We start from the raw sequence: 26,326 nt of genomic DNA, 5'->3' as shown, positions 1-26,326 counted from the left end.
TATACTCTTAAATCAGCTGTATACTCATCTAGCCCCTAAAGTGCTATGTCTATTCTTACCATCTCCAGCTCCCAACATGCATCTAGTGGGGGCAGTAAGGTGATAATAAACCATGTGTAAGAGGTCCCAGGTCTGAGCTACAAGCCCAGCTAATAGCTGGAAACGAGGTCACTATGGCTCAAAAAGGAAGTAGGGTTGAAGTCTTCGGCTGGAATTTATACATGGAAGAATTTATAACGTGGGGCAGGTGAGAGAAGAAAGTGGGGCAGGTGAGAGAAACAAAGAAGGGGAAGAGAGCCCCACATCACACCTCTCCCTATGGTTCCTGCTGCCCCATGCATCTGCCTGAACTTCCACAGGAAAGTGAGGCTGAGTCCTCCTCATAGTCTATGTAGTATGGATGGCAAGATGGTCAAACACAAGCCTGGAATGTTCTCTCTGAAACTACTTTGTTAAGGGTCAATCTCAGCATACCCGTCTGGACAGCAGGACAGGAGCAAGAGGCCTCAACAAAACAAGGACTCAAAGGTCAAACCAGAGCAGTTCTCCTAACTCAGCCTAACTGGGGCCAGGCTGCTGCCAGCTGAACTCAAGACAGAACTGAGCAGAAACAGTCCTCAGGACTGGTCCTGGCTCTGTGCATATCCTAAACACATCGCTGCCATCTGACCATTTCTCCTAAGTCTGTGCCATGAAAATAGTTCTGTTGTCTCCCCTGGAAGAAAGCTGCTGGAATGGGGGAGGGGGCAGCCTGTCACTGCTGTGGCAGACATCACATCCTGTCTATGCCAACTTCCTCCCTCAGCCACCCACTGTCAGCTGCGGTGGCTCACACTTCTCCACCAGGTGAACTGAGGAGGAAACACTTGGTCCCCTCGGTTTGAAAAACTGGGCAAAGTCACTCCCTTGGGTAGTCCCAGCCTAAGAGCATGGAAGAGGCACAGCAGGGACCTGGTCAAACTCTAGATCCCCAGGAAGGAGTGACCCCAATTTATGGAAACAGGTGGTAGAGGCATGAATCTGCTCTGACCATAGCCACATCCTCCTGTCTAGAGCTTTGGGTGGCACTTTCTTGACAGTAGTCTCAAGACTTCTCTGCTTCTTCTGGGCTGAAGTGTGATGGGGAAGGAGATGGGTAAGGGGAATTTCCCCAAGCTCCAGGATTCTCAGAAGAAACAGGTCACTGGCTGCCAGTGGGAGCCACCTGCCAAGGGGGCATAAACCAGAGCCTGGCCCGGACAGTTGTCTTCCTGCTAGACAAGGGCATCAGGGCTTTTGCCTCCACCTGATAATGTGTGTGAGTCTGGCAGGGCTCCAATGTCCTGAGGAAGCCACTCTGCCCTTAGGAATGACAACTTCCTGAGTTCCAGGGACAGCAAAGGAGCAAACTTGACACAGTTCCGGTCTCAGTCAAAAGGGTTTGTTTCCTTGATATTTTTTCTTCAGTGGTTCCACAGAGACTATAGGCTCCAAGAAGGCAGAAGCTGAGTTAAGTTCTTGCTAACTCCTCATTGAGACCCTTGCTGAGCAGAAAGGAGGCAGTGGCTGTCTTGGAAAGGAGAGGGCACTAAATGTGGGTGAAGTCAGAGGGCCCAAGATCAACTTTGGGCTCTTCAGAGTTATGGAGCCTTGGTGAACGCATCCATAAACTGGAGATAATCTCACTACTTCACAGGGTTTTAACTGAGGATTAAATGATAAATATTTTATGTCTGTATGTGTCTGGAACACTGTGGGTGTTCAACACAGTCCCCGCCCCACTTCCTCCTGAAAATCTTGTGTAATGTTCTGATGTCTGAGGGACCTGCCCTTTTGCTTCTAGGCTGTCTCTCTCTCTCTGCCTCCATCCTACCTTCAGCAATTGCTTCTCAACATTCTGACCACAGAGCAATCCATTATCCCTTCACTGATACTGCTCTGGCTTCCTCTAAGACTAGGCGCCAATTTAAATATCATTATCCTGAGGGGTGGGGGACATGGCAGGAGACTCCAAGGAAGAAGGGAGGTAAGTCACAGCCGAAACAGTTACAATAGGAGATGTGAGGAAAAGCGGAAGATGAATTCAAACTGAAAGCAACTCTGGGAGTGATTCCTAAATCACAGGGAACCAGCAAAACGTCTAATAATAAAAACCTGTAATGGGAAGAAGCCTAAAGGCATGGAGCTGGTGCTTCTCCAGCAAGGCAGCTCTGGTTTTACTGCCAGTTTGAGGCCAGGCAAATCTCCCTGCACACTGAGGTGCATGTGAGCAAGGGCCCGGTTCCTCCAGCAAGGTTTCCTAACTCTCCACCTGACCCCTGACAGCCCCAGTCAAGCCAAGGAGGAGGGAGGCAGCTCTGGTGGCAGAGGTTCCCTTCCCTTTCCCGATCTGCACCCTCAGCCCAGTGAGCCCCTCCTCGTTTCCTTCCCACTGCAGGGGAAGGGAAATGCCGGTAGGGTTTGGAGTTTCCTTCCATGCTGTGAGCTCTGCTCTGGGACTCGCCCCTACTCTGACAGTCTTCTTGAGCCAGGCCTGGGGAAAACCCAACAAACAGAAATAGGAACCACCAAAAATTCCCAACTGTTTTTGTTGGTCCCAATCATGATAAATCTTAGGAACAGACACCAAAATGGCACAGCTTCGAGAGACAGGGAGAGAGACGTTTGTAACGTTCCTGGGAAAGAAACTGGAGGCTTTAGGGAAGCTCCAGCAGGGACTGTTGGTTTTGAGAAAATACAGAAAGTGAGAGGCAGTTTTATTAATGTTTTCCCTTTTGAACCACCTCCCACCAGGTTTCCTATGGCTGTCTTCTCCAAGTATGGTAGCCTCAGCCCCCATGCTCAGCCCATGGGGACAGGGAGTCCTGAGAAACTGAATCTAAAACTGCCCCACAGATTAAATGAATGCTGTCCTGGGCACCACACACTTCTCAACGTGCTGCTGAGCCCCTGACCGCAGGTCCAAGTCCTCCCTGGCATCCACAAATCAGGCCATTGAGCAGATGAGCAGAGATGGAAAGTGGCAAGAGGACACAAAATTTGGAAGTCCAGAAGACTGCTGAAGGAGGAGCTGTAACACTGTGCTCCCACCCCATGTTCCCATGTTCCCACTAGGATCCCCCTCACAAACCAACAGATCTACCCCAAGCCAATGGCAAAGCAGGCAACACAAGGCACAAAGGCCCATTACTAGCTGCCAGAAGGACAGAGTGTAAGGAATGGCCTCCACATGTCTCTACTGGTGGGCAGTAGGCACAGCTGTGGCCAGTTGGGCACTGCTCCCAGAGGGCGAGAGCCCAAGGAGGTGGGAGCTACCAGCTCCTGCTGCCTTGGCCCCTTGGCGGCCACAGCCAGTCCTGCTGCAGTAGCAGCTCCCAGACAATGAGAGTTATTTTCAGCCAGCGCTTTAACACAAGCCAGCTGGCTAGTGTGCAGGGCGGGAGTCCTCCTCCACCCAGCCCGCCCAGACGGCAGGCCAGCCGGCCCAGCCCATTGCCTATGCTGCTGCTGCTGTCACCGCCACCGCCGCCGCCTCCATGTCACTGTTTATCTCATTGTTCCAGCACAGCTCCTTCTAACTCCCCACAAAACTGCAATCGTTTGTAAAAGGGAATCAAAAAAATCAGAGAGTTTGATCAAAGGTCCAAGAGCTAAAATTTTAAAAGGTCCAGACATGGGAAGCACGGCAGCCCCTCCAAACACCCACACTTTTCCCCAGCATTGTGACTGGCTGGGGTAGCACAGGGGAGGAAATGGAACAGATGGATGGTCAGATCTCACTGCAGCTCTCACAGACCAAGGCCAAGCCTGGCTTCGCCGCCAACCTGGGGAGACAAAGCTCAAGACTGCTCTTCTTGCCTTGACTCCCTCCCATCCTCCTCTCCAGAGCCCAGGTTTGGAGAAGATAACTTGAGACAGATAGCCTGAAATGGGCTGAGTCAACTGTGAAAGGTTCTGGGCAAAGATCTATATCCTGTGGCAGAAAGGAAATCACAGAACAGTCAATGACACTTGGCTGGAAGGACAGGCAACCCCCTGCCCTGCCTTGATAGAGTAGCGGCAAACACTTCAGCTGTACCACCCCACTACCACACCAAAGTACTCAAGAATAGAAAGGGTGGAAGGCAGCAGTTACCTCCCTGGACTCTAGGCCTCCAGCCCTGGTCCTGCCCAACTCTACAGCCTCCCCAGGGCAGCTCCCCATTACTGCTCATCTCCTTCCTTATGTCATCCTACACGCAGGAGCATGTGAGTATAATACAAGTCTAGCCACACACAGCTTTCTCTAGGCCCCAGCTGCCCTATTAGACATCTGAACAAACTACTTAGGTACCATATGACAAAAGGCATAAGAAAAGTGGGTGCTCCTTAAGTGTCTGTAGTAGCTTAGATCTGGCTTGCTGTTTTTGTTTAATTGAAACTACCACTTTGGGGATGAGCTGCCAGGGAAAAGCCAGCTCTCACAGGCTCGAAACCATGTCTGCAGAACGTGCTTCTGTGGTCACTGAGGACTCTGTAACCAGAAATGACTTGCTGAGCAGTTACGGGCCAAGTCCCTGAGCAGCCTGGAAGAAAAAGAAATGGATTCACCAGATGTCTCTGGTTGAGCTCTGCAGTTCACACCAGGGAAGTTGGATAAAGGAGAGGTCCTAAAAGGCCAGCATCATTCAAACAAAGAGATGGCTTTTTCTAAATACAATTATACCCCCGGGGCCTCTTCTTCATCCTAGAGAATTCCTCCACTGGATCCTGAGAAGGCAAAGGAAATTGGCCATGTCCCCAAAGTTGGTAAAGACTCAAACTCTTCCCTTTGCCACACTGTTGGCCTCATACGTGACATCAGATAACCTCTGCAGGTAACCCTGAGGCCCCCAAACCCTGATTAAGGCCACCCTTTCTGGCCTGCCCAGTCAAAAAATACATAATCTCCAATAGGAGCTTCTGTCAGCGCTTCCCAACTGAGCACCCAGGCCCTAGTAAAAAGCTACTGCCACAGCAACTTGATCTGTCTACTGGCTCCTCGGCCCCTCCTCGTGGTTAGCCAGACCCACACACTCCCCAGTTACGCAGAATGGAAACTATTCCGCTGGGGGCAGCTTATTTTCCAAAGCCAAGGAGTCTTGGGGCAGAGCCTCGCATTCTCCCTGCAGCCAACCAACGACCTCCCTCTCTTCATGAGGTTCTGTCCTCCCACCTGGGAGCCCAGTGGGCAGTGCTACCTTTCAGAGGACACAATATTTCTGGGGTCACATCTCCCTCTCTCCCCATACCAATAGGCCCAGTGAGTCTCCCTCCCAAGGTCTCTCATCTATACTTGCCCTTCTGTTCCCACTGTCACCACCTGGATGGGCCGTTATTGTTCACTCGCCGCCCTCTGGGATAAGCTTCTAGCTGGCATCCCTGCTTCCAGTACTTTTCTCCCTGCCATCCTGCACATGAATGAAACTTTCAAACTTCTAAGCACATAAATCATGTTTCTCCTTGGTTCAGAAATCTTTTTTGACTCCTTGCCATTTATATGAGAAAACCTGAGCTCCTTGGCCTATTGCTCTCAGCATCTTACAGTAAGAGCTTCTGAGGTAAGATTCTCTCCAGGCTGGCCCCAGCTTCTCTGACCAGCCTCATCCTCTCCCACTCTGTGGAATCTCTCTCCTGGGACAGCCACTCTTCCTACTCCTTAACCCTAGGATTTGCTTGTTATTGATGTTTCCGTGATCTTCTGACTCGCTACCTACTACTTACTACCTGACTTAAAATCCAGCGGCTCTATGACTACCCAACCTAAAATAATCAGCCCCTCTCTTGAGCTCTAAGCATAATATTTAAAGAATAAAATGGCAGAGACCTGCCTGTTATCCCCTGACCTCTTCTCCTCTTCCTTAGTAGTGAACCTCCACTGTTGAGTTGGACACTTGACAGCCTAGAATTGATATATGTCTCAGCTTCCCTTGCATTTAGGTATGGCTATGTGACCATGTGGGATGTAAACAGAAGTCGTGTGCACAACTTCTGAGAAGTGTCACTAAAGGGAGGGAATATACCCTTCTTTTCTCCTTTCTGCTTCTAGCTAGTTGGAATACAGACAGTGGCTGAACCTTCAACAACTATTTTAGACCGTGAAGTGACTTTGGAAATGAAATCCACATGGATGAAATAACAAGAGAGAAAATACCAGGACACTGATACCATGGACCTTTAGCACAAATTGAATGTTTCATAGTGGGGTTTTTTTTGCACATGTTTTCTCTATTCACAACTAGAAAGAACATAAACTCCTTAAGGGAAGGGGCCATGTCTTACCCTTCTTTGAATCATGTGCAGGTGCTTAATAAGTAAGTGATTGATCCTGCTCCTACCACTCCTACCACCAAGTCCCTTACTCAGTCTCCTGGCTAACTGGGGAAAGGGAGGATCTTTTAACTTTTTACCACTGTCCTTACTATTTCTGGGCTCTCTTATCTATAATCTGTCTTATGTTCTACAGCCCAAATCACTTTATATATTGCTTTCCCCTCAGCAAACTCCTACTTTTCATTCTGAGTTTCAACTCTGTCTTCAGTTTATGCCATAATCTAAGCAACTTCCCTGCTCTTCTCTTTAACCAGACTCATCTTCTTATAACCTGCTAGAACACAGGCTTCTAAGCACAGGAATCATCATCAGCTTGTTTACCACTATAATAGGTGAGCAATAAAGATTGGGCAAATCGAATTTCTCCATTCACATATTCCTTCATATATTCATTCATATAACCCTAAGTTGTCTACTCCATTGTACCCCAGAGACATTACCTCCTTTCGAATTGCCAGCCATGCTTCTCCTCCAATTCACAACAGGTGAAATCTACCATCTCTAGCAAATCCTTCATAAATGAGAGTAGTAACATCCACTCTCCCAACAGTGTCTCTGCACATTTACTAATTATTTTAAAATGTGTTCATGGAATTGTGGCTTATGGTTAAAGTTTCTTCACCTTTTCTTGGACAATCAATATATATGTTTATCATAAATCCCAGTGACACTCCTAGAGGCACATATACAATGTAGTGGTTAAAGCACTAACTGTGAAGCCACACTGCCTGGGTTTGAATACTGGCTTCACCACTTACTAGCTGTGTGGCTTTGGGAGAGTTATTTAATCTCTGCAAGCCTCAGTTTCCTTACCTGTAAAATGGAGGCAGGAATAATAGTACTTACCCCATAGTGTTGCTGTGATTATTAAATAAGTTAATATATGTAAAGAATTTAAATCAGAACCTATATAGTAAATGTCACACATAATACTAGCTATGTGTTTTTGGTTTGGTTTTTTATTCAACATTTAGCTGGGAAACAACTCTATGCCAAGCACAAGCTAGAATTTGGCAATATCAAAATAAACAGAGTATGGTCACTACATTCAGAAAGTTTATATCCTGAGGAAAGATAGACATGCAAATCAGGGGTCAGTAGAGACAGCGTTGCTGTGAAAGAGGCACACACAGTACTGTGGGATTCCAAGGAGGTAACATCTAATTAGACTGTGGAGTCAAGTAAGGCGTAAGGCTTCCTGAAAGAAATGTCACAGGATTTATTTTATTTTATTTTATTTATTTTGAGACAGAGTCTCGCTCTGTTACCCAGACTGGAGTGCAGTGGTGCGATCTCGTCTCACTGCAAGCTCCGCCTTCCAGGTTCATGCCATTCTCCTGCCTTAGCCTCCCGAGTAGCTGGGACTACAGGTGCCCACCACCATGCCTGGCTAATTTTTTGTATTTTTAGTAGAGATGGGGTTTCACAGTGTTAGCCAGGACGGTCTCGATCTCCTGACCTTGTGATCTGCCCGCCCTGGCCTCCCAAAGTGCTGGGATTACAGGTGTGAGCCACCATACCTGGCCTATTTTATTTTTTTTTGAGACGGAGTCTCACTCTGTTGCTCAGGCTGGAGTGCAGTGGTGTGATCTTGGCTTACCACAACCTCCACCTTCCGGGTTCAAGTGATTCTCCTGCCTCAGCCTCCTGAGGAGCTGGGACTACAGGCACACGCCACAATGCCCAGCTAATTTTTATATTTTTAGTGGAGATGGGGTTTCACTATGTTAGCCAGGCTGGTCTCAAGCTCCTGACCTCATGATCCGCTCACCTCAGCCTCAGCGTGAGCCACCGCACCCAGTAATTTTTTTTTTTTTTTTTTTTTTTGAGACAGGGTCTCACTTTGTCATCCAGGTTGAAGTGCAGTGGCACAATCTTGGCTCACTGCAGCCTCGACCTCCCAGGTTCAAGCAATCCTCCTGCCTCAGCCCCTCAAGTAGCTGGGACTATAGGCACTCACCACCACACCTAGTTAATTTTTGTTTTTTTAGTAGAGACAGGGTTTTGCCACGTTGGCCAGGCTGGTCTCGAACTCCTGGACTCAAGTGATCCACCCACCTCGGCCTCCCAAAGTTTTAAGATTACAGGCATGAGCCACAGCGCCCTACCTAGAATTAGTCTTAAACATCAAGCGGGAAGGAATCGGAAAAAGGCAAGAGCAGAAGGGAAGATGGTGATATTCTAGGCAAGGAGACAGTATTTGCAAATACATGGCAACACAAAACACCATTACAAATCCAGGAGTCTACAAGTGATTTACTACAAAGGCATGAAAGTATGTATGAGGAAATTACAGCAGGCAGAAAAGTTGGGTGATAAAGGATATGGTGAGTTAAGTAAGTAGGTGGCATAAGTAGGATAATAATAACACTACTAAAATGAAAACAGTAATAATGAAAAAAGCTAACATTTATTGACAGAACTGTGATAAGCACTCTATATGAATTATCTCATCTAATTCTCAAAACGATGATATAAAGTCTTATGAAGTAGGGACTATCATTATCCCTATTTTACAAGCAAGGAAACAAAGGCCTGGAAAGGCCATGGAACTTGCCCCACATCACAAAGCAAGCATATGGTGGAGCTGGGATTTGAACCCAGGTCTGACCCAAAGTCTGAGCTTTTAACTCCTCACAGTGTCTCCTCTGAGACAATTAATTGTATTAGCCCTTGCACCTTTCCAAATTGTATGCATCCTTCAGGACCAATCAGTACCATTTCAACCTTCCTCATGGAACCTCTCCCAAACCACCCAGATCTCTGTGCATCCTTCCTCTGAATTTCTGTGAGTTTCCTGCTCTAACCTCCCATTAGCACTCATATTCAATCATTCTTCGAACAGCATGTGTCCTTTTTTTTTTTTGAGACAGGGTCTCACTCCATCAACCAGGCTGGAGTGCAGTGGCAAGATCTAGGCTCACTGCAGCCTTGACCTCTTGGGCTCAGGTGATATTCCCACCTCAGCTTCCCCAGTAGCTGGGACTGCAGGCACACACCATCATGCCTGTGTAAATTTATTTTGGTAGAGATGGGTTTCACCACGTTGCCAAGGCTGGTCTTGAACTCCCAGGCTCACACAATCTACCCACTTTGACTTCCCAAAGTGTTGGGATTACAGGCGTAGGCCACCACACCCAGTAATATTCATGTCTTCTATGTACCATGCATTGTGCCAACTGGGGGGCCTGTTTTGCCTTGTGATAACTCTTGTATTTACAAAGAAGGGGGAACCTGAAGCTTATAAACATCTACTCTGGGCCAGGATGGTACCAGACCCTTCAATTACAAGATTTAATGGAAAAGTCACTTCTGTCTCATATTGTTATTCATTTTTCACATTTTATATTATTTCCTGAACTAGACTATAAGCTCCTTGAGGATTTTGCCTTGAATACACTTATTCCTAGACAAGTAGGCCTGGCACACAGAAAAAGCTTAATAGATACTGTGGGCTGCCCAAAGGGACAGCAGAGGCCATTCTGGGGGGCAGAACCCAGTACACCGGCCTAGGGCCCAGCTCTGGCTTTCCATGAATCTCATGACACATCTAACAGCTTGTTACAAAGCCATAAAACTTAATGAATCCCTTCCTATTTCCAGACACATGTGGGAGAGGCATGACCCCTGCTTTACAGAAAGATAAACTGACGTTTGGCACAGGCACACATCTGTCACAAGTTCTATCAGCCAGGGAGAGGCTCTACAAGTCCTGCAAGTCCTGCCTCTCCTTGCTTTCAAATGGAGGTACATCCTGAGTGCCTCAGTGCTTCTATCCTCTTTTGGGAGGAATCATAATGACCTCAGTCTGCTCTAGATCCATGAGCTGTCCTCCCAATGTTGTCTCCTCTCACGCTTTGAAGGCTAGAACTTGACATAGAGGTCTAGGCTACCCACAGCCCAGTGCTATTTTTGAGTTGTTCCAGCTTTTTTACAACTCATTTGATTGTCCAGCTAGTAGGAAAAAACACCTCTTTGGACTTAGCCTTTGAGAATTCCCTCCCCACGACCCAAATCTTCTCTGCTTCTTGGAAATGTCTGGTGTCCTAAGTGTTATATTCACTCAGGGAACAGGGATGATAAACATTACTGCGCATCTCTTATATGCCAGGCACTTTTCTCACATTCTCTCACTTACTATTCTCAATAACCACTGGAGATAAATATTATACCTGTTTAACTGATTGAGGGAATTAAGAATTTGAGACCAACTGGCTCAAGGTTACACAGAAAGTCGCAGGACCCAAATTCAAACCCAGACATGTGACCTCCAACATACAGGTTTTTCTACCATGTTTGCCCATCTCCTTACAAAGAAAACAAATCTCTTTTTCTAACTTGAGAAGGTCCAACTTGATTTATCTGACTGGCTTTGGTTGATCATTACACAATGCTTCCCTATTCTGCACAACCTAATGAAACCAGCTGAACCAAGTATGTGTGGTGAACATCTGAAGTCCAAGGCTTCACAGAGGAAGAGAGACTGTGCACAGCACAGAGACAAGGAATCTGTCATCCTGGACACAACCTGGTGACAAATGCCTTACATCTGAGTAGCATTTTAAACTTTCCAGAACAGCACAGGCTTTGGAATCAGGGATGACCTGGATTTGAATCCTGTTACTTTTCATGAGACAGTCGGAAAGTTCTCGTTCTGCTGCCCAGGCTGGAGTGCAGTGGTGTGATTATAGCTCCCTGCAGTTCCAAACTCATGTGCTCAAGTGATCCTCCCACCTTAGCCCCCAAGTAGCTAGGACTACAGGCATGTGCCACCACGCTTGGCTAATTTTTTTTTTTTTCACTCTTTGTAGAGATGGGGCTTTGCTATGTTGCCCAGGCTGATCTTGAACTCCTGACTTCAAGCAATCCTCCCACTTTGTCCTCCCAAAGTGCTAGAATTGCAAGTGTGACCCACTGTGCCCAACCAGGGCAAGCTATGAAACTTCTTTGAACTTCAGTGTCTTCATCTACAAAATATGGATAATATCTACCTCTTACACAGAATAAAAGGGATTTTGCACAGTACCTGGCACAGGAGAAAGACTCTGTTAAGTGGTAACTGGAATGACCTACTCCAGGAGTCACATTTGACTCAAGTTAGCTTCTAAGTACATATGTAAAATACAATTTTACACTTTTATTTATTTGTGTGTGCGTGTGTGTGTGTGTGAGGCAGAGTCTCGCTCTGTCGCCCAGGCTGGAGTGCAGTGGTGCAATCTTGGCTCACTGCAAGCTCTGTCTCCCGGGGTCACGCCATTCTCCTGCCTCAGCCTCCCGAGTAGCTGGAACTACAGGCGGCCGCCACCACACCCAGCTAAGTTTTTGTATTTTTAGTAGATATGGGGTTTCACTGTGTTAGCCAGGATGGTCTCAGTCTCCTGACCTCGTGATCTGCCCACCTCGGCCTCCCAAAGTGCTGGGATTACAGGCGTGAGCCACCATGCCCAGCCCTTATATTATTTTTTTAGAGACAAGAGTACACCAGCATGACCACAACTCACTGTAACCTTGAACTCCTGGACTGATACAATCCTTCCACGTCAGCCTCCCAAGTAGCTGAGACTACAGGTGTGTGCCATCATGGCTATTTTAATTTTTTATTTTGGTTGAGACAAGGTCTTGCTATGTTGCCCAGGCTGGTCTTGAACTCCTGGTCTCAACTGATCCTCCTGCCTTGGCCTCCCAAAACAGTGAAATCACAGGTATGAGCCACTCTGCCCAGCCTAATTTCATAGTACTTTAAAATGTATAAAAGAGTATATATGTACAGTTGAATAGTATAGGTTAAACATACATAAAGTACAATTCCCACATCTCATGTGATCTAATAATTCTGTAGGTAAGAGCAGTTGCACCCTTGCCCCTTCAAAAGATAAAATCAGGAAACCAACAGCCACCCAGGGGATTCACAGGAAAACTGAGACCAGAACTTAGTGAAACAAAGTCAAGTCACTAAGCTGCTCTGCTATTTGAGCAGCTGAGTGATCTGGGACAATTCTAACCTTCTGGGGCCACGGTTTTGTTATCTATGGAGAGATATGGGAGAGATTTTGCCAGGTTATCTCTAGTATTCCCGCCTCAAATCGGATTCCTCACTTCCTCAACTGTCTCCTAACTTCCTTGGGTCCACTTCTGCCACAAATCTGTTTTTGGCCCCCTCAACTAACTACTCGTCTCAACAACCGTGCTTCTCTCCTTGTGACATTACGTAAGTCCTAGGAGTTGTCCCTCCCCATCACTGAAGGGCTGTGCTGTGAGACTGGAGAAAAGCTCACATTTTTATTGACAGTAGGCATAGATGACTCTCAAATATGTATTTTCATCCCAGACTTCTCCTTTGAGATTCAACTTTAATTATTCAACTCCCATTAGACATTCCACCCAGACTTCCACAGTCTTTGCAACCTCATGTGTCTCAAAGTGGCCTCATCACTTTTCCTTCTAACTTATTTCTTCTACTGTGTTCCCTTGTTAGAGCAGTTAACTCTAATCTAGCAAGCTAGAAATCTGGGTGCCATCCTCAACGCCTCCCTTCTCCCTCATCTCTATCCTCACAATGTAAAATCTAATCAGCCATCAAAAATCGAAATAAAATCTAATCAGTCATTAAAATTTAACTGTTTATTAGTAGTTAACATTTACTTGACTGTCCCATCATCTCCATTGTGCAAACTTGTCCCAGTTTAGGCTCCCATCATCACCACCACAGAGTAAAGGCCTTCCACTCAGCTGCCCACTTCCAATTCTGGTCCTTCCCGTGGTTGCCAGACTGACCTACCCACAACTCACAATCTGACTATGAAACACATAAAGTACAGTCTCTTCCACATGGCATTCAAAGCCCTCCTTACCACTTTAGCCCTGCCTATCATGAGTCTCTGCCTTACACTTCACACTTCAACGGCACTGAGCAGTTCTGTGAGGGTTCTCTGAACACATCATGCTGTCTCGATTTAATGCCTCTGCTCATGCTGTCCTCTCTACCTGGAATGCTTTCTTTCCCAAACTTCTGTCCTACTCCTAAATACCCTTTTAGCCAGCAGAGATTTCCTTCTCTGGGCAATATTCCCCAAGCCCACCTCTCAACTGTGCTCTCCCAATGCTTCCTGCATCTCTACAGAATTGCACTTAGACAGCTGTATGTTATAATTACATGTTTAATGTGTTTGTCTCCCCCTCTAGACTGAACTCCTGGGGGCAGGATGACTGTCTTAGTCACCTTTCTCTAGCTCTTAACACAATTCTAAGCACTTGTTGAGTGAATGAGTACTAGGCTGCACTTGGTGAGTCTTTGAGGGCTACTATCTTGCCCCCTCTCTGTCTCTAGGCAGGGAAAATGACACCTTAACCATTCTCAGTTCACCACCTCAGAGGCCCTCCTGAGTGCTGATGTGACTCTTTAGCTGCCCTGCCACAGAATAAGGCTCTCTCTGCCCTCTTACCTTCAAGACAATCAGAAGCAGCTGGCAGGGCTTTTGTACTCTTATGACATCAACTTGACATTCCCCTGGATCTGTGGGCAACAAGCACTAGATACTTCCTTTACAATTCTTGGAAAGAATCAACTGAGAAGCCAAATGCTACTGGACACCCAGGAGGTGGAGGTGTCTAGCTGGTTATCCTCCAGCTTCTGAGATGATGCTCAAAACTTTTAACAAGGATATTCTAGGGAAATGAAAGATTAATGCTTTGGGACGCCACCGGGAGTTGTTGCCCCATAAATGCACAAGAGATTCCTAATTCCTTAGTCAGTCACCATGCCAGCAATAATTAAACAAGCCCAAAGGGAGCAATTAATAGCTGCTATTGGACCATCAATCTGGAACTCATGCCAGATGCCATCAGAAAATAATCTGCAGACATGAGCACTTCACGAGGGAGCAGATTCACCACGTGTCCTGCCTGCCAAGGGCCTGAGGATAATGAGTGCTTATGTGATATTTATTCTGCTGAGTGGCAAGTAAAAACAAAATAAGCACAACCACAAACAAGAAGTCTGTCCAAAGTAAGGGCCCAAGCATACTCTGGACACAGAAGGGGTCCAAACAAAGATGCTCTTTCCTGGTTAGATTATCTCTGGCCCATCCATTCTAGAACATTGTCTGGGCCTCACTTCAGGGCTGGCATTGAAGGGAGGGGAGTATGTGATCTCCAGTCTACAAAATGAGCCCATATAAAAGCAAGTCTACCACCCCAGAGTTCAATAAAATCCCAGGAGCACAGGTCTCAACCTCAGCTGGTGTATGATGGTTTTAACCTTGGTAAATGCCCCCAGTTCAGAAGGCTTTTAAAATAAGGTCCAGGCCAGGAGCAGTGGCTCATGCCTGTAATCCCAACACTTTGGGAGGCTGAGGCAGGCAGATCATTTGAGCCCAGAAGATCGAGACCAGCCTAAGCAACATGGTGATACCCCTAGCTGGGCGTGGTGGTGCTGCCTGTAGTCCCAGCTACTTGGGAGGCTGAGGCAGGAAGATCACCAGAACCCAGGAGGTGGAGGTTGCAGTGAGCCAAGATGGTGCCACTGGACTCCAGACTGGGTGACAGAGCAAGACCCTGTCTCAAAAAAAAAAAAAAAAAAGCCGGGCGCGGTGGCTCAAGCCTGAATCCCAGCACTTTGGAGGCTGAGACGGGCGGATCACAAGTCAGGAGATCCAAGACCATCCTGGCGCGAACACGGTGAAACCCCGTCCTCTTACTAAAAAAATACAAAAAACAGCCAGGGCGAGGCGGGCGCCCTGTAGTCCCAGCTACCTCGGCGAGGCTGAGGCCAGGAGAAATGGCGTAAACTCCGGAGGCCGAGCTTGCAGTGAGCGAATCGCGCCACTGCACTCCAGCCGTGGCGACAGAGCGAGACTTGTCTCAATAAAAAAAAAAAAAAATATAAAAAAAAATAATAAGGTCCCTCCACAGCTGCACAAGAGACAAAATGTGCTAAAGGGCAGGCCAACAAAAGTCAAGAATTACCCCAGTACCTGGAGGTTCCTAAAGCCTGTGGAAAGGTCATGACTAGGCCAACATTATTGAGCAGAAAACAAAGGTGACTAGTACGTGCCATTCAGTGACTTTACAACTTCGAGGTACCGAGAAACAGTCTCTACCCTTCAACAATAATTCTTATTTCTTAAATATTTTTGTTAGGCTCCTCAATACCAGATCTCTGATTCAAGAGGTTAATGACCTTCAAATAATATTTCTATTTAAGGCTGGGTACGGTGGCTCACACCTGTAATCCCAGCACTTAGGGAGGACAAGGCAGGCAGATCACTTGAGGTCAGGAGTTTGAGACCAGCCTGGCCAACATGCTGAAACCCCGTCTCTACTAAAAATACAAAAATTAGCTAGGCGTGGTGGTGGGCGCCTGTAATCCCAGCAACTTGGGAAGCTGAGACACAAGAATCACTTGAACCTGGGAGGTGGAGGTTGCAGTGAGCTGAGATTGAGCCACTGCACTCCACCCTGCGCGACAGAGCGAGACTCAGTCTCAAAAATAAATAAATAAATAAATAAATAAAAATTCTATTTAAAATGTTTTGTTTTTTTGTGGGAGAGGGTTTGAAACAGGGTCTCACTTTGTCACCCAGGCTGGAGTGCACTGGCATGATCATAGCGTACTGCAGCCTTGATCTCTTGGGCCCAAGCGATCCTCCCGCCTCAGCCTTCCAAAGTGCTGGGATTACAGGCATGAGCCACTGTGTCCAGCCTTCTACTTAAAATGTATTGAGCATCCTGGCTGGGCAGAGTGGCTCACACCTGTAATTCCAGCACTTTGGGAGGCTGAGGCAGGTGGATCATGAGGTCAGGAGATCAAGACCATCCTGGCTAACACGGTGAAATCCTGTCTCTACTAAAAATAAAAAAAAATCAGGCGTGGTGGCGGGTGCCTGTAGTCCCAGTTACTAGGGAGGCTGAGGAAGGAGAATGGAGTGAACCTGGGAGGAGGAGCTTGCAGTGAGCAGAGATTGTACCACTGCACTCCAGCCTGGGCGGCAGAGCAAGACTCTGTCTCAAAACAAAACAAAAAAGTATTGAGCACCCTTTATGCCAGTCACTGAGCCCCAAAACTCTTACAAAAGGCCAGGCTGAGCACCCAGACATGGGCAGAAGGAATCCATCCCTACACTCCTTGCAGCTGCTTCCCAGACCAGACTTCATATTTCTCTTCAAGACCAGAACACACAGAGTGACTTCAGGAAATCTTGAGAATCAGACTTGAGAAGCCTAGGAAAGACAAGTATCTCTTTACAGTTAATCAGCACCCTGCCCAGCCCTGCAGACAGTTCTGACAACTGGAGCCAGGAAGAAGCAATCACAGGCTCTGGCTAGGGCCCACCTGGGGCTAGGAACAGTTGGACCCCCAGATGAGTACTGACTCTGATCCCCACTCAGACTGGCTGCAGTGCCATAGGGAGCCCCTTCCTCGGAGACACACTCAGGCACTGGGATCCAAAGTTCATGGAAAGTTTCACCTTCTCTTATAGCTCAACCCCCAAAACTGCCTGATAATCTTACTATCTTATCTAAATATCTTCCTCATTACTTTTTTTTTTTTGAGACGGAGTCTCGCTCTGTCACCAGGCTGGAGTGCAGTGGTGCGATCTCGGCCCACTGCAACCTCCGCCTCCCAGTTTCAAGCGATTCTCCTGCCTCAGCCTCCTGAGTAGCTGGGACTACAGGCACCCACCACCACACCCGGCTAATTTTTGTATTTTTAGTAGAGAGGAGGTTTCACCATGTTGGCCAGGATGGCCTTGATCTCTTGACCTCGTGATCCACCCACCTTGGCCTCCCAAAGTGCTGGCATTACAGGTGTGAGCCACCACGCCCAGCCCCTCTCTCTTATTTTTTAAGAGACGGGGTTGCCCAGGCTGGACTCAACCTCTGGAACTCAGGGGATCCTCCTGCCTCAGCCTCCCAAGCAGCTGGGACTACAGGCACATGCCACCACACCCGGCTATAACCCCCAATGACCATCTATCTCTTTATCTTACCTTCTTTTTCTTCACGATACTTCTTGCTACTTAACATTATATTATATACCTGTAAATTTGTTTACTGTTCTCCCCAACAGCAATGCAAATGCTATGAGACTGGCTTGTCTTTTTTTTTTTTCTTGAGACGGAGTCTGGCTCTATCGCCCAGGCTGGAGTACAGTGGCCGGATCTCAGCTCACTGTAAGCTCCGCCTCCCGGGTTTACTCCATTCTCCTGCCTCAGCCTCCTGAGTAGCTGGGACTACAGGCGCCCGCCACCACGCCCAGCTAGTTTTTTGTATTTTTTAGTAGAGACGGGGTTTCACCGTGTTCGCCAGGATGGTCTCGATCTCCTGACCTAGTGATCTGCCTGTCTCGGCCTCCCAAAGTGCTGGGATTACAGGCATGAGCCACCGCGCCCGGCGAGACTGGATTGTCTTTTTTGTTCCCTGTGGTATCACTAATGTCTAAAATACAGAGTAAACACTCAATAAATAGTTGTTGAATGAATAAATAAGTGATCATGCAAACATTTTAAAACTCTGCTTCCATCCTAGTGGGGTTACATGAGAAGCAAGACTGAATAATGCCTACTTCCCAGAAAGCCCTATAAACCTGTTGTTGAATCCTAACATCTCCAAATATCTCCCTAAAGTCCTCCATATCTCATTCCCAGGCCCACAAACCCTAACCCACCCCAGAGCAAGTATTAAAGAGAGAAAATGGAGCAGTACCCAGGGAGGAGACACATTTTTCCTCCAGTTAAGTACAGCCCAGAACCTCTGCAAATTAAAAGCTCCCTCTTCACTGAATCCACTCAGCTATAGTTATAGGTCACACTTTTTATTTTTATAACCAGCCAACCCATCAAATTATAGGCTCAGGCCACTGGTAGGCACGCCAAACACTGGGGCCAGCTTAGCCTAGAAGAGGCACTGCTCCTTCTGGCTTGTGAGGGGGTGCAGGAGTGAGGGCTGAGCACCAGTCAAACCTGAAAGGGCAGAAGGCACCATCACTCCACTGGGGACAGTCTAGCGATGAGCCTGGATCTCACTCAGGCCAACCTGTTACCCATAAGGGAGACAGATTCCAGGATTCTCCACACAGCAAACAAGAGAACTCTTAACCTTATAAAGCACACCTAGAAGTTTCCCTACAATTAATTTCCAAACTCCTTACCAACGCCAACAAGGTCCTACATGATCTGGGCCCTGCTCACCTTTCTTATACCTTCTCGGACTCTCCTCAGCATCCTTGTCTACCAGTCTGGCCTTCTTTCAGTTCCTCAAATGTGCAAAGTTCTTTTCCACCTAGGGCTTTGCAAAAGTTGTTCTCTTCCTAGAAAACCCATCCCCCAGATCTTTATATATGGCTATGATGATGGCTTGTGGTAAGTGGATCTGTAAGAATGAACCAAAGAAACTGCTAAGAAGTCCATTACAGCAGACCAGGCAAGAGCTGAGGATCAACTATAGTAGTGGTAGTACAGATAGAGAGAAGGTGAGAGGGACAGCAGACCAGACTAACTCCAAGTGCTTGGCCTGGATGATTAGCTGGAAGAGTGCCATTCCCCCCAAAATACAATGTATAAGAAAACACTAGCAGGTATAAAGTGGCTCACAAACACTGGACACTGTTACTATGCAATGAAATATATTTATTGAGCATCTACTATGAACAAGGCATTGTTAATAATAAAAATTATTGAGTACAAGACAACATTTTACCCTAAAGAAAGGCAAAAATGGGCTGGGCATGGTGGCTCATGCCTGTTATCTCAAGCACTTTGGGAGGCTAGGGTGCGAGGATCACTTGAGCTCAGGAATTCAACGCTGCAGTGAGCTATGATCACACTACTGCACTCCAGCCTGGGCAATAAAGAAATATTCTATCTCAAAAAATAATTTTTTTAAAAGGAAAGCAAGACAGATTTGGCAACGAAAAGAATTAGTTCAAAACTTGATGACTAGAAATGGAAGCTTCTACATTTGAAGACTTCTGCAGTTCAAGGGTAACACATGGGGGATCATTTTCTATCCCGTTTCCCCCCTTTTTTTTTTTTTGAGACGGAGTCTCGCTCAGTCGCCTGGGCTAGAGTACAGTGGCCAGATCTCAGCTCACTGCAAGCTCCACCTCCCGGGTTTACGCCATTCTCCTGCCTCAGCCTCCCGAGTGGCTGGGACTACAGGCGCCAGCCACCTCGCCCGGCTAGCTTTTTTTGTATTTTTTAGTAGAGACGGGGTTTCACCGTGTTAGCCAGGATGGTCTCGAACTCCTGACCTCGTGATCCGCCCGTCTCGGCCTCCCAAAGTGCTGGGATTACAGGCTTGAGCCACCGCGCCCGGCCTTATCCCGTTTCACTTAAATCAAATTATTCTGATTCTCTAACCTATGAGGATTGAGCATTTATTTCTCATATATTTCAATCATTCAACTTTAAATGAGCAAACTCATGAATGGCCAGAGACCACTTACCAACTATTCTCTATTCCCTGTTGAAACCCTGGGCAGGAAAGTCCCTTTTCTAACAATCAAGAAATGTTCAGGCTAGGGACAATGGCAGCACTTTGAGAAGCTGAGAAAGGCACATATGGGCCGGGCGCGGTGGCTCAAGCCTGTAATCCCAGCACTTTGGGAGGCCGAGACGGGCGGATCACGAGGTCAGGAGATCGAGACCATCCTGGCTAACACTGTGAAACCCCGTCTCTACTAAAAAATACAAAAAACTAGCCGGGCGAGGTGGTGGGCGCCTGTAGTCCCAGCTACTCGGGAGGCTGAGGCAGGAGAATGGCGTGAACCTGGGGAGGTGGAGCTTGCAGTGAGCTGAGATCCGGCCACTGCACTCCAGCCCAGGCGACGGAGTGAGACTCCATCTCAAAAAAAAAAAAAAAAAAAAGAAAAGAGAAAGGCACATATGGCTTGAGCCCAGGAGTTCAAGACCAGCTTGGGCAACACCGCAAGATCCCATCTCTACAGAAAAGTAAGAAGCACAACTGTAGTCCCAGCTACTAAGGAGGATGAAATGGAGGATGGCTTGAGCCTATGAGCTGGAGTCTACAGTGAGCCATGACCACACTACTGCACTTCAACCTGGGTGACAGAGCAAGCCCGTTTCAAAAAAATAAGAAATGTTCAGACAAAACTCAGTGTGTACTGGCCATCTGTCCTAATCCAAGCTCACATCTCTCTATAACTAAACTCCTCTATTCCAGCAGCAGGGCTCCTGGCTGCCCCTCATAGAGCTGCTTCATTCCTCCTCCATAATCCCCTCCCATATGGCTCTGCCCTGCAACAATCTCCTCTCTCCTGATCTACAGCTGACTAAAGACCTGACTAAAGCCCCTGTCCTCCTTAAAGCACTGCCTAATTAGCACTCCTATACCACGCTGATCCTCCCTTAGCTCTCCAATCTTTCTGGGTTTATAGCTGTGTGGCACCCTATCACCTCATGATATCACTTGGTCTTCACAAAACATGTGATTGGCCAAGACAAACAGTATTCCCACATTATAGATAAATAACTATGGCACATAGAGTCTCATAGACAACCTGAGGACATGCACTTGCTTTAATTCTCTAGTTCAAAATACAGTTTTAAGTACGTACATATTTTGTCTCTCCAACTTAGATAGCAAGCATTATCTTCTATTTCTTCGGTATATCCCAAAGCACTGGGGAAAGTGCTGTGTATACAGCAGGCACCTATGACATATTCACTTAATAAATCATGAAAGAAAAGAAAATGGAATGAACATTTAGAATAGATCCAAGACTTCCCAACCTAAAGCCTTCTTTGTTACACTCTTAACAACCTGTTCTTTGCCTTCCAAGAATATATCATAATTAAATATTTATTTAATATCTGTCTTTTCCTCTAAACTCTATGAGGGAAAAGGAATTCTTTGATTTTTTCACCACTATATACCTAGTGATATCAGGAGCACATAGTAAAATTAAAAATAAAAAACTTCTCGAATAGTAAATGTCCTAGTGGGATGGATGGCTAAGATTCAAACCCAAATCTGGCTGACTCTGAAGCTCAAATCTTTCCACCATACCCCTTAGCAAAGGAGAACTTGTTTGGTAAACTTTCCCCTATATTCTGCCACAATCCACTCAATCCACTCCAAAGCAGTAATAAGAGCAAAGGAGAATCAACCCTGCAAAAAGGAAACTATAGTTAAGAAAGTGGGGCTGGGCACAGTGCCTCATGCCTATAATCCCAGCACTTTGGGAGGCCACGGCAGGAGTGCAAGACCAGCCTGTGCAACAGTGAAACCCTGTCTGAACAACAACAGCAACAAAAAAACTGGGCTTTGGCATCAGGCTGCTTGGATTCAAATCCCAACTTTGCTACCTACTAGTGTGTGATCCTAGGTGGTCTATTTAACCTACCTGGACCTCAGTTTCCTCTTCTATAAAATGGAGATTAACAACAACTACTTCACAGAGTTGTGATGATTAAATAAGATAATGTGTGTAAGTGTTTTGCATGGTGCTTGGTATACCATCATCACATATAAATGTTAGCTATTAAAATTATTAGCTATCCTTATTCCTAGGAAGCAAGAATCTAGAGAAAATGATTGTCATGGTGGTCACAGCTGCTGAACTGACTTGACTTTGAGAAGCGGAGATGCAGCACAGCCTAGAGCTCAGGTTTATTCTCTTTGCTGACTTCAAGGACTATGGCTCTGCCAAGGCTGGAGATGCAGCTTTCACTGGCCTGAAAATGAAAGAGGCTAAAAATATATAGCCTGCCTGTGTCTGGGGGACCGGGATCATGCCTACATTAAAGAGTTCAAAATATAGCTTCAGGGCAAAAGAGCATCTCTTAGGATTCTTTTTACTGTGGAAATAGTGCCAAGCTCAGCACAGGGCACAGGGCAGTGGCCAGTTGCTGACCCCACTGGTGCCCTTTCTCTCTCTCGCATTTTTCTTTTGGCTTAGTGCAAAAAGTAAGAGAGGAGCTTTTTTTTTTTTTTTTTTCCCATTAAAAGTTGGGTCTGGCCGGGTGCGGCAGCTCATGCCTATAATCTCAGCACTTTGGTAGGCCAAGGCGGGTGGATCACTTGAGGTCAGTAGTTTGAGACCAGCCTGGCAACATGGCGAACCCCATCTCTACTAAAATACAAAATTAGCTGGGCGTGGTGGTGCACGTCTGTAGTCCTAGCTACTCAGAAGGCTGAGGCTGCAGAATTGCTTGAACCTGAGAGGTGGCGGTTGCAGTGAACCCAAGATCGCACCACTACACTCCAGCCTGGCTGACGGAGCAAGATTCCATCTTAAAAAAAAAAACGTTGGGTCTGGCTGGGCACAGTGGTTCATGCCTGTAATTCAACACTTTCGGAGGCCAAGGCAGGCCGATTGCTTGAGCCCATGAGTTCAAGAACAGCCTGGGCAACATAGCGAGACCCTGTCTATTCAAAAAATACAAAAATTAGTCAGGCATGGTGGTGCACGCCTGCAGTCCCAGCTACTTGGGAGGACTGATTGAGCCTGGGAAGTTGAGACTGTGATCACACTACTACACTCTGAGCTGTCTCCAAAAAAAACTTCAGTCCACCCCCTCCCCACCCCATTTTTATTCCTCCTTTTCCCTTAAAGGAGGAATACACAAGTAGATAATGTAAAAGAAAAAACTCCAACCAACTCAAAGCTGATAGAATAAAAAATCAGTCACTATTCAGGCTCCAAACCCACTCAATCCTCTCCACAGTTCACCAGTTCATAGGTTGGTCTTTATTTTTCTAGGCCTTTTTTCTATGTATTTACATACAACCACATGTGGTTTTTATAAAGCACTATATATACAGTCTTCTAATTGCCTTTTTATATTATATTTACACACACACATATATCTTGGAGATTCCCATTTGCCACAACCATTTATTGAGTGCCTACCCTGTGCCAGGTATTTGGCTGTACAGTGATAAGCAAACATAATGTCCCCACCCTCATGAGTCAACAATCTGGGAGATGGATAATGAAAAAGTAATCAAATAATTGTAAAATGGAAAAAGAATGAATAGGATGCTAACTAAGACAAAGAATAGTAAGTGGGGAAGATTTGAGAGGTGGCATTTTTAAAAACTGAGAGCTGAAGTATAAACTAGAATGAGTCATTTTAATATCCAGGCAAAGGGCATCCCACGAGAGGAAACAGCTTGTGCAAAGATCCTGAGATAGAAAAGAGTTTGTCCTGAATGAAAGAGGGCTAATGTGGAACTTCGTAAACAAGAGGGCAATAAGGTTAAAAAGGTCAGCAGGTGTCAAATGATGCAGTCCTAAGGGTCCGTGTCAGGAGTTTGGCATTTTTCCTTTTAGTATAATAGAAAGGGAAGCCATTAAAGGTTTTTAGGTCAGGGAATGATGTTATTTAATTTATATTTTAAATTTGGATGCTTTGTGGAGAATGGATGGGAAAATGGAGATAGGGATAAGAGAGGAAAATGGAAAGCCAGTTGGTTGGCTGCAATACAAGCAAGAGCTGATCTTGGCTTAGACCAGGGCAGTGGCAGTAGAGAGAAAAGGGACAGGCAGATTACATATACATACAGAGATAAACAGTTTTTTTTCTTTTTCACTTTTTTTGAGATAGTCTCACTCTGTCACCCAGGCTAGAGTACAGTGGCGCCATCTCGGCTCACTGCAGCCTCTACCTCCCAGGTTCAAGTGGTTCTCATGCCTCAGCCTCCCCAGTAGCTGGGACTACAAGCATGTGCCACTACACCCAGCTAATTTTTTAGCAGAAACAGAGTTTTGTCACGTTGGCCAGGCTGGTCTTGAACTCCTGGGCTCAAGTGATCCACCCGCCTCAGCCTCCCAATCTTGTTTTGTTTTGTTTGAGACGGAGTTTCGCTCTTGTTGCCCAGGCTGGAGTGCAGTGGCGCAATCTCAGCTCACTGCAACCTCTGCCTCCTGGGTTCAAGCAATTTTTCTGCCTCAGCTTCCTGAGTAGCTGGGATTACAGGCATGCACCACACCTGGCTAATTTTGTGTTTTTAGTAGAGGCGGGGTTTCTCCATGTTGGTCAGGCTGGTCTCAAACTCCCGACCTCAGATGATCCGCCCACCTCCGCCTCCCCAAGTGCTGGGATTACAGGCGTGAGCCACCTACAGTCTTATTTTTTTTAAAGACAGGGTCTCATTCAGAGGCCCAGACCAGAGTGCAATGGCACAATCATGGTTCACTGCAACCTCAAACTCTTGGGCTCAGGCAATCCTCAGGGATTAGACTACAGGAACATGCCACCACACCCAGCTAGTTTTTATTTTTTGTAGAGATAGGGTCTCACTATGTCGCCCAGGCTAGTCTCAAACTCCTGGCCTCAAGTGATCCTCCAGCCTCAGCCTCCAAAGTGCTGGAATTACAAGCATGAGCCACCGCACCCGGCCTATTTTTGGAGTTGAAATCAGCAAGACTTACTCATAAAGTGGGTATGGAGAAAGGAAAAGAAAAAATTAAAAATAACTCCCAGGATTTGCCCTGAGTAGGTGAATGGGAGAGCAGTAAATCTAAGCAAGAAATGGACAGTCAGGCTCTTCCCCATTCCTTTTTTTACGTTAAACAATGTAGCCCTGAGTATTCCTTACATGCACCTTCCGTCACATGTGTAAACTGTTCTGCAGAATGGTTTCCTAAAAGTGAGGTGGGGGAGTTAGAGAACATGCGCATTTTAAATGGATAGACCCTGTAAGATGCCTTCTAAAATGTCTGTACTGAATTACTCTGCCATTACTATTGACCACGGACATTGTTGGTCTTCAAAATTTCACCAGATAATTAGTATAATAAGTATATCAGGCCGAGCGCGGTGGTTCACGCCTGCAATCCCAGCACTTTGGGAGGCCAGGACAGGTGGATCACCAGGTCAGGAGTTCCACGACCAGCCTGGCCAAGATGATGAAACCCCATCTCTACTAAAAACTACAAAAAATTAGCCGGGTGCAGTGGCAGGCACCTGTAATCCCAGCTACTCGAGAGGCTGAGGCAGGAGAATTGCTTGAACCCAGGCAGTAGAGGTTGCAGTTAGCCGAGATTGCACCATTGCACTCCAGCCTGGGCAACAAGAGCCAAACTCGGTCTCAAAAAAAAAAAAAAAGTATATCCTCTAAATTTTCGTCTCCTTGATTTCTAGTGAAGTTAAAAAATTTTTTCTATTCTTTAACTTTTAATTATATAACTAATACATAAATGAATTATCCTTGCCAAAAAAAAAAAAAGTAAACATTATAGCTAGGCATGGTAGTACACTCCTGTAGTACCAGCTACTCCAAAGGCTGAGGTGAGAGGGCCCAAGGGTTTGAGTCCAGCTTGGGGAACAAAAAAAAACACTGTCTCTAAAAAATATATAAATAAAAATTTCAGATGTAAACATTATAGATAAAGCTAAATTCCTTTTGAATCTGTTCTTCCTATCATGGTTCCTCCCCTACCCCCAAATCCCAGAGGTAACTAACTAGTGTTATCGGTTTTATCTGTACCCTTACAGATTTTTTTTATGAATTTAAAATCTATATATAAAAAATAAAAGATTAAGCATATTTTAGAAGTTGTTTTCCAACAGTTCTTTTAGTGTGAATAAAAAAATCTAACCAAAAATATTTTCCTTAAGGCCTAAGTGACAGTTAAGCTGAGACCATCCCCGCTTAGTTAACCCCTCTGAGTGCTAGCTTCACATTGCCTGTTAAAAAACACTGCAGTGAAATACTGCCTCACAGAGTTGTTGTCAAGTTAAATGAGATAACACATGTTAAAGTACGCAGCATACATTCAACAAATGTTAACTGTCTTTCCTTAATCTCTACAAGTTAAATCCAGGCATTCAGTGAGGACCAGACACTGAGCCATTCCCGAAAAGATGAGATGAGGGACTCTACCCAGAAAAAAGAGTGTTGTTTTAAAAAAGTTTTTTTTTTTTTTTTCCATAAGTCCCCCAAAAGATGTAAATTTTCCTACAAAAATTCTGTTATGAAATATCCGAGCAGTCAAAAAAGGTACAGGTCATTTTTTTTTTTTTTTTTT

General features: G+C 46.1%; 1 protein-coding gene across 7 annotated transcripts in view; it reads right to left on the bottom strand.

The window, feature by feature from the left end:
• The window catches only part of FMNL3 (formin like 3), a 63,314-nt gene that overhangs the window by 25,332 nt on the left and 11,656 nt on the right, over nucleotides 1-26,326 (bottom strand). The window contains exon 1 of one of the 7 annotated variants that reach the window (XM_017894756.1): nucleotides 18,519-18,566. The exons of the other annotated variants lie outside the window; for them this stretch is intronic. Coding sequence (XP_017750245.1) covers nucleotides 18,519-18,551 — 33 coding nt within the window. The 5' untranslated portion in view covers nucleotides 18,552-18,566. Of the gene's footprint in view, nucleotides 1-18,518; nucleotides 18,567-26,326 lie in introns of those variants that run through there. 7 annotated transcript variants of the gene reach the window in all.

Source organism: Rhinopithecus bieti, unplaced genomic scaffold (genome assembly GCF_001698545.2).
Source record: "Rhinopithecus bieti isolate Rb0 unplaced genomic scaffold, ASM169854v2 scaffold_24390, whole genome shotgun sequence".
Taxonomy (NCBI): Eukaryota; Metazoa; Chordata; class Mammalia; order Primates; family Cercopithecidae; genus Rhinopithecus; species Rhinopithecus bieti.
This window is presented reverse-complemented; position numbering and strand designations above follow the sequence as displayed.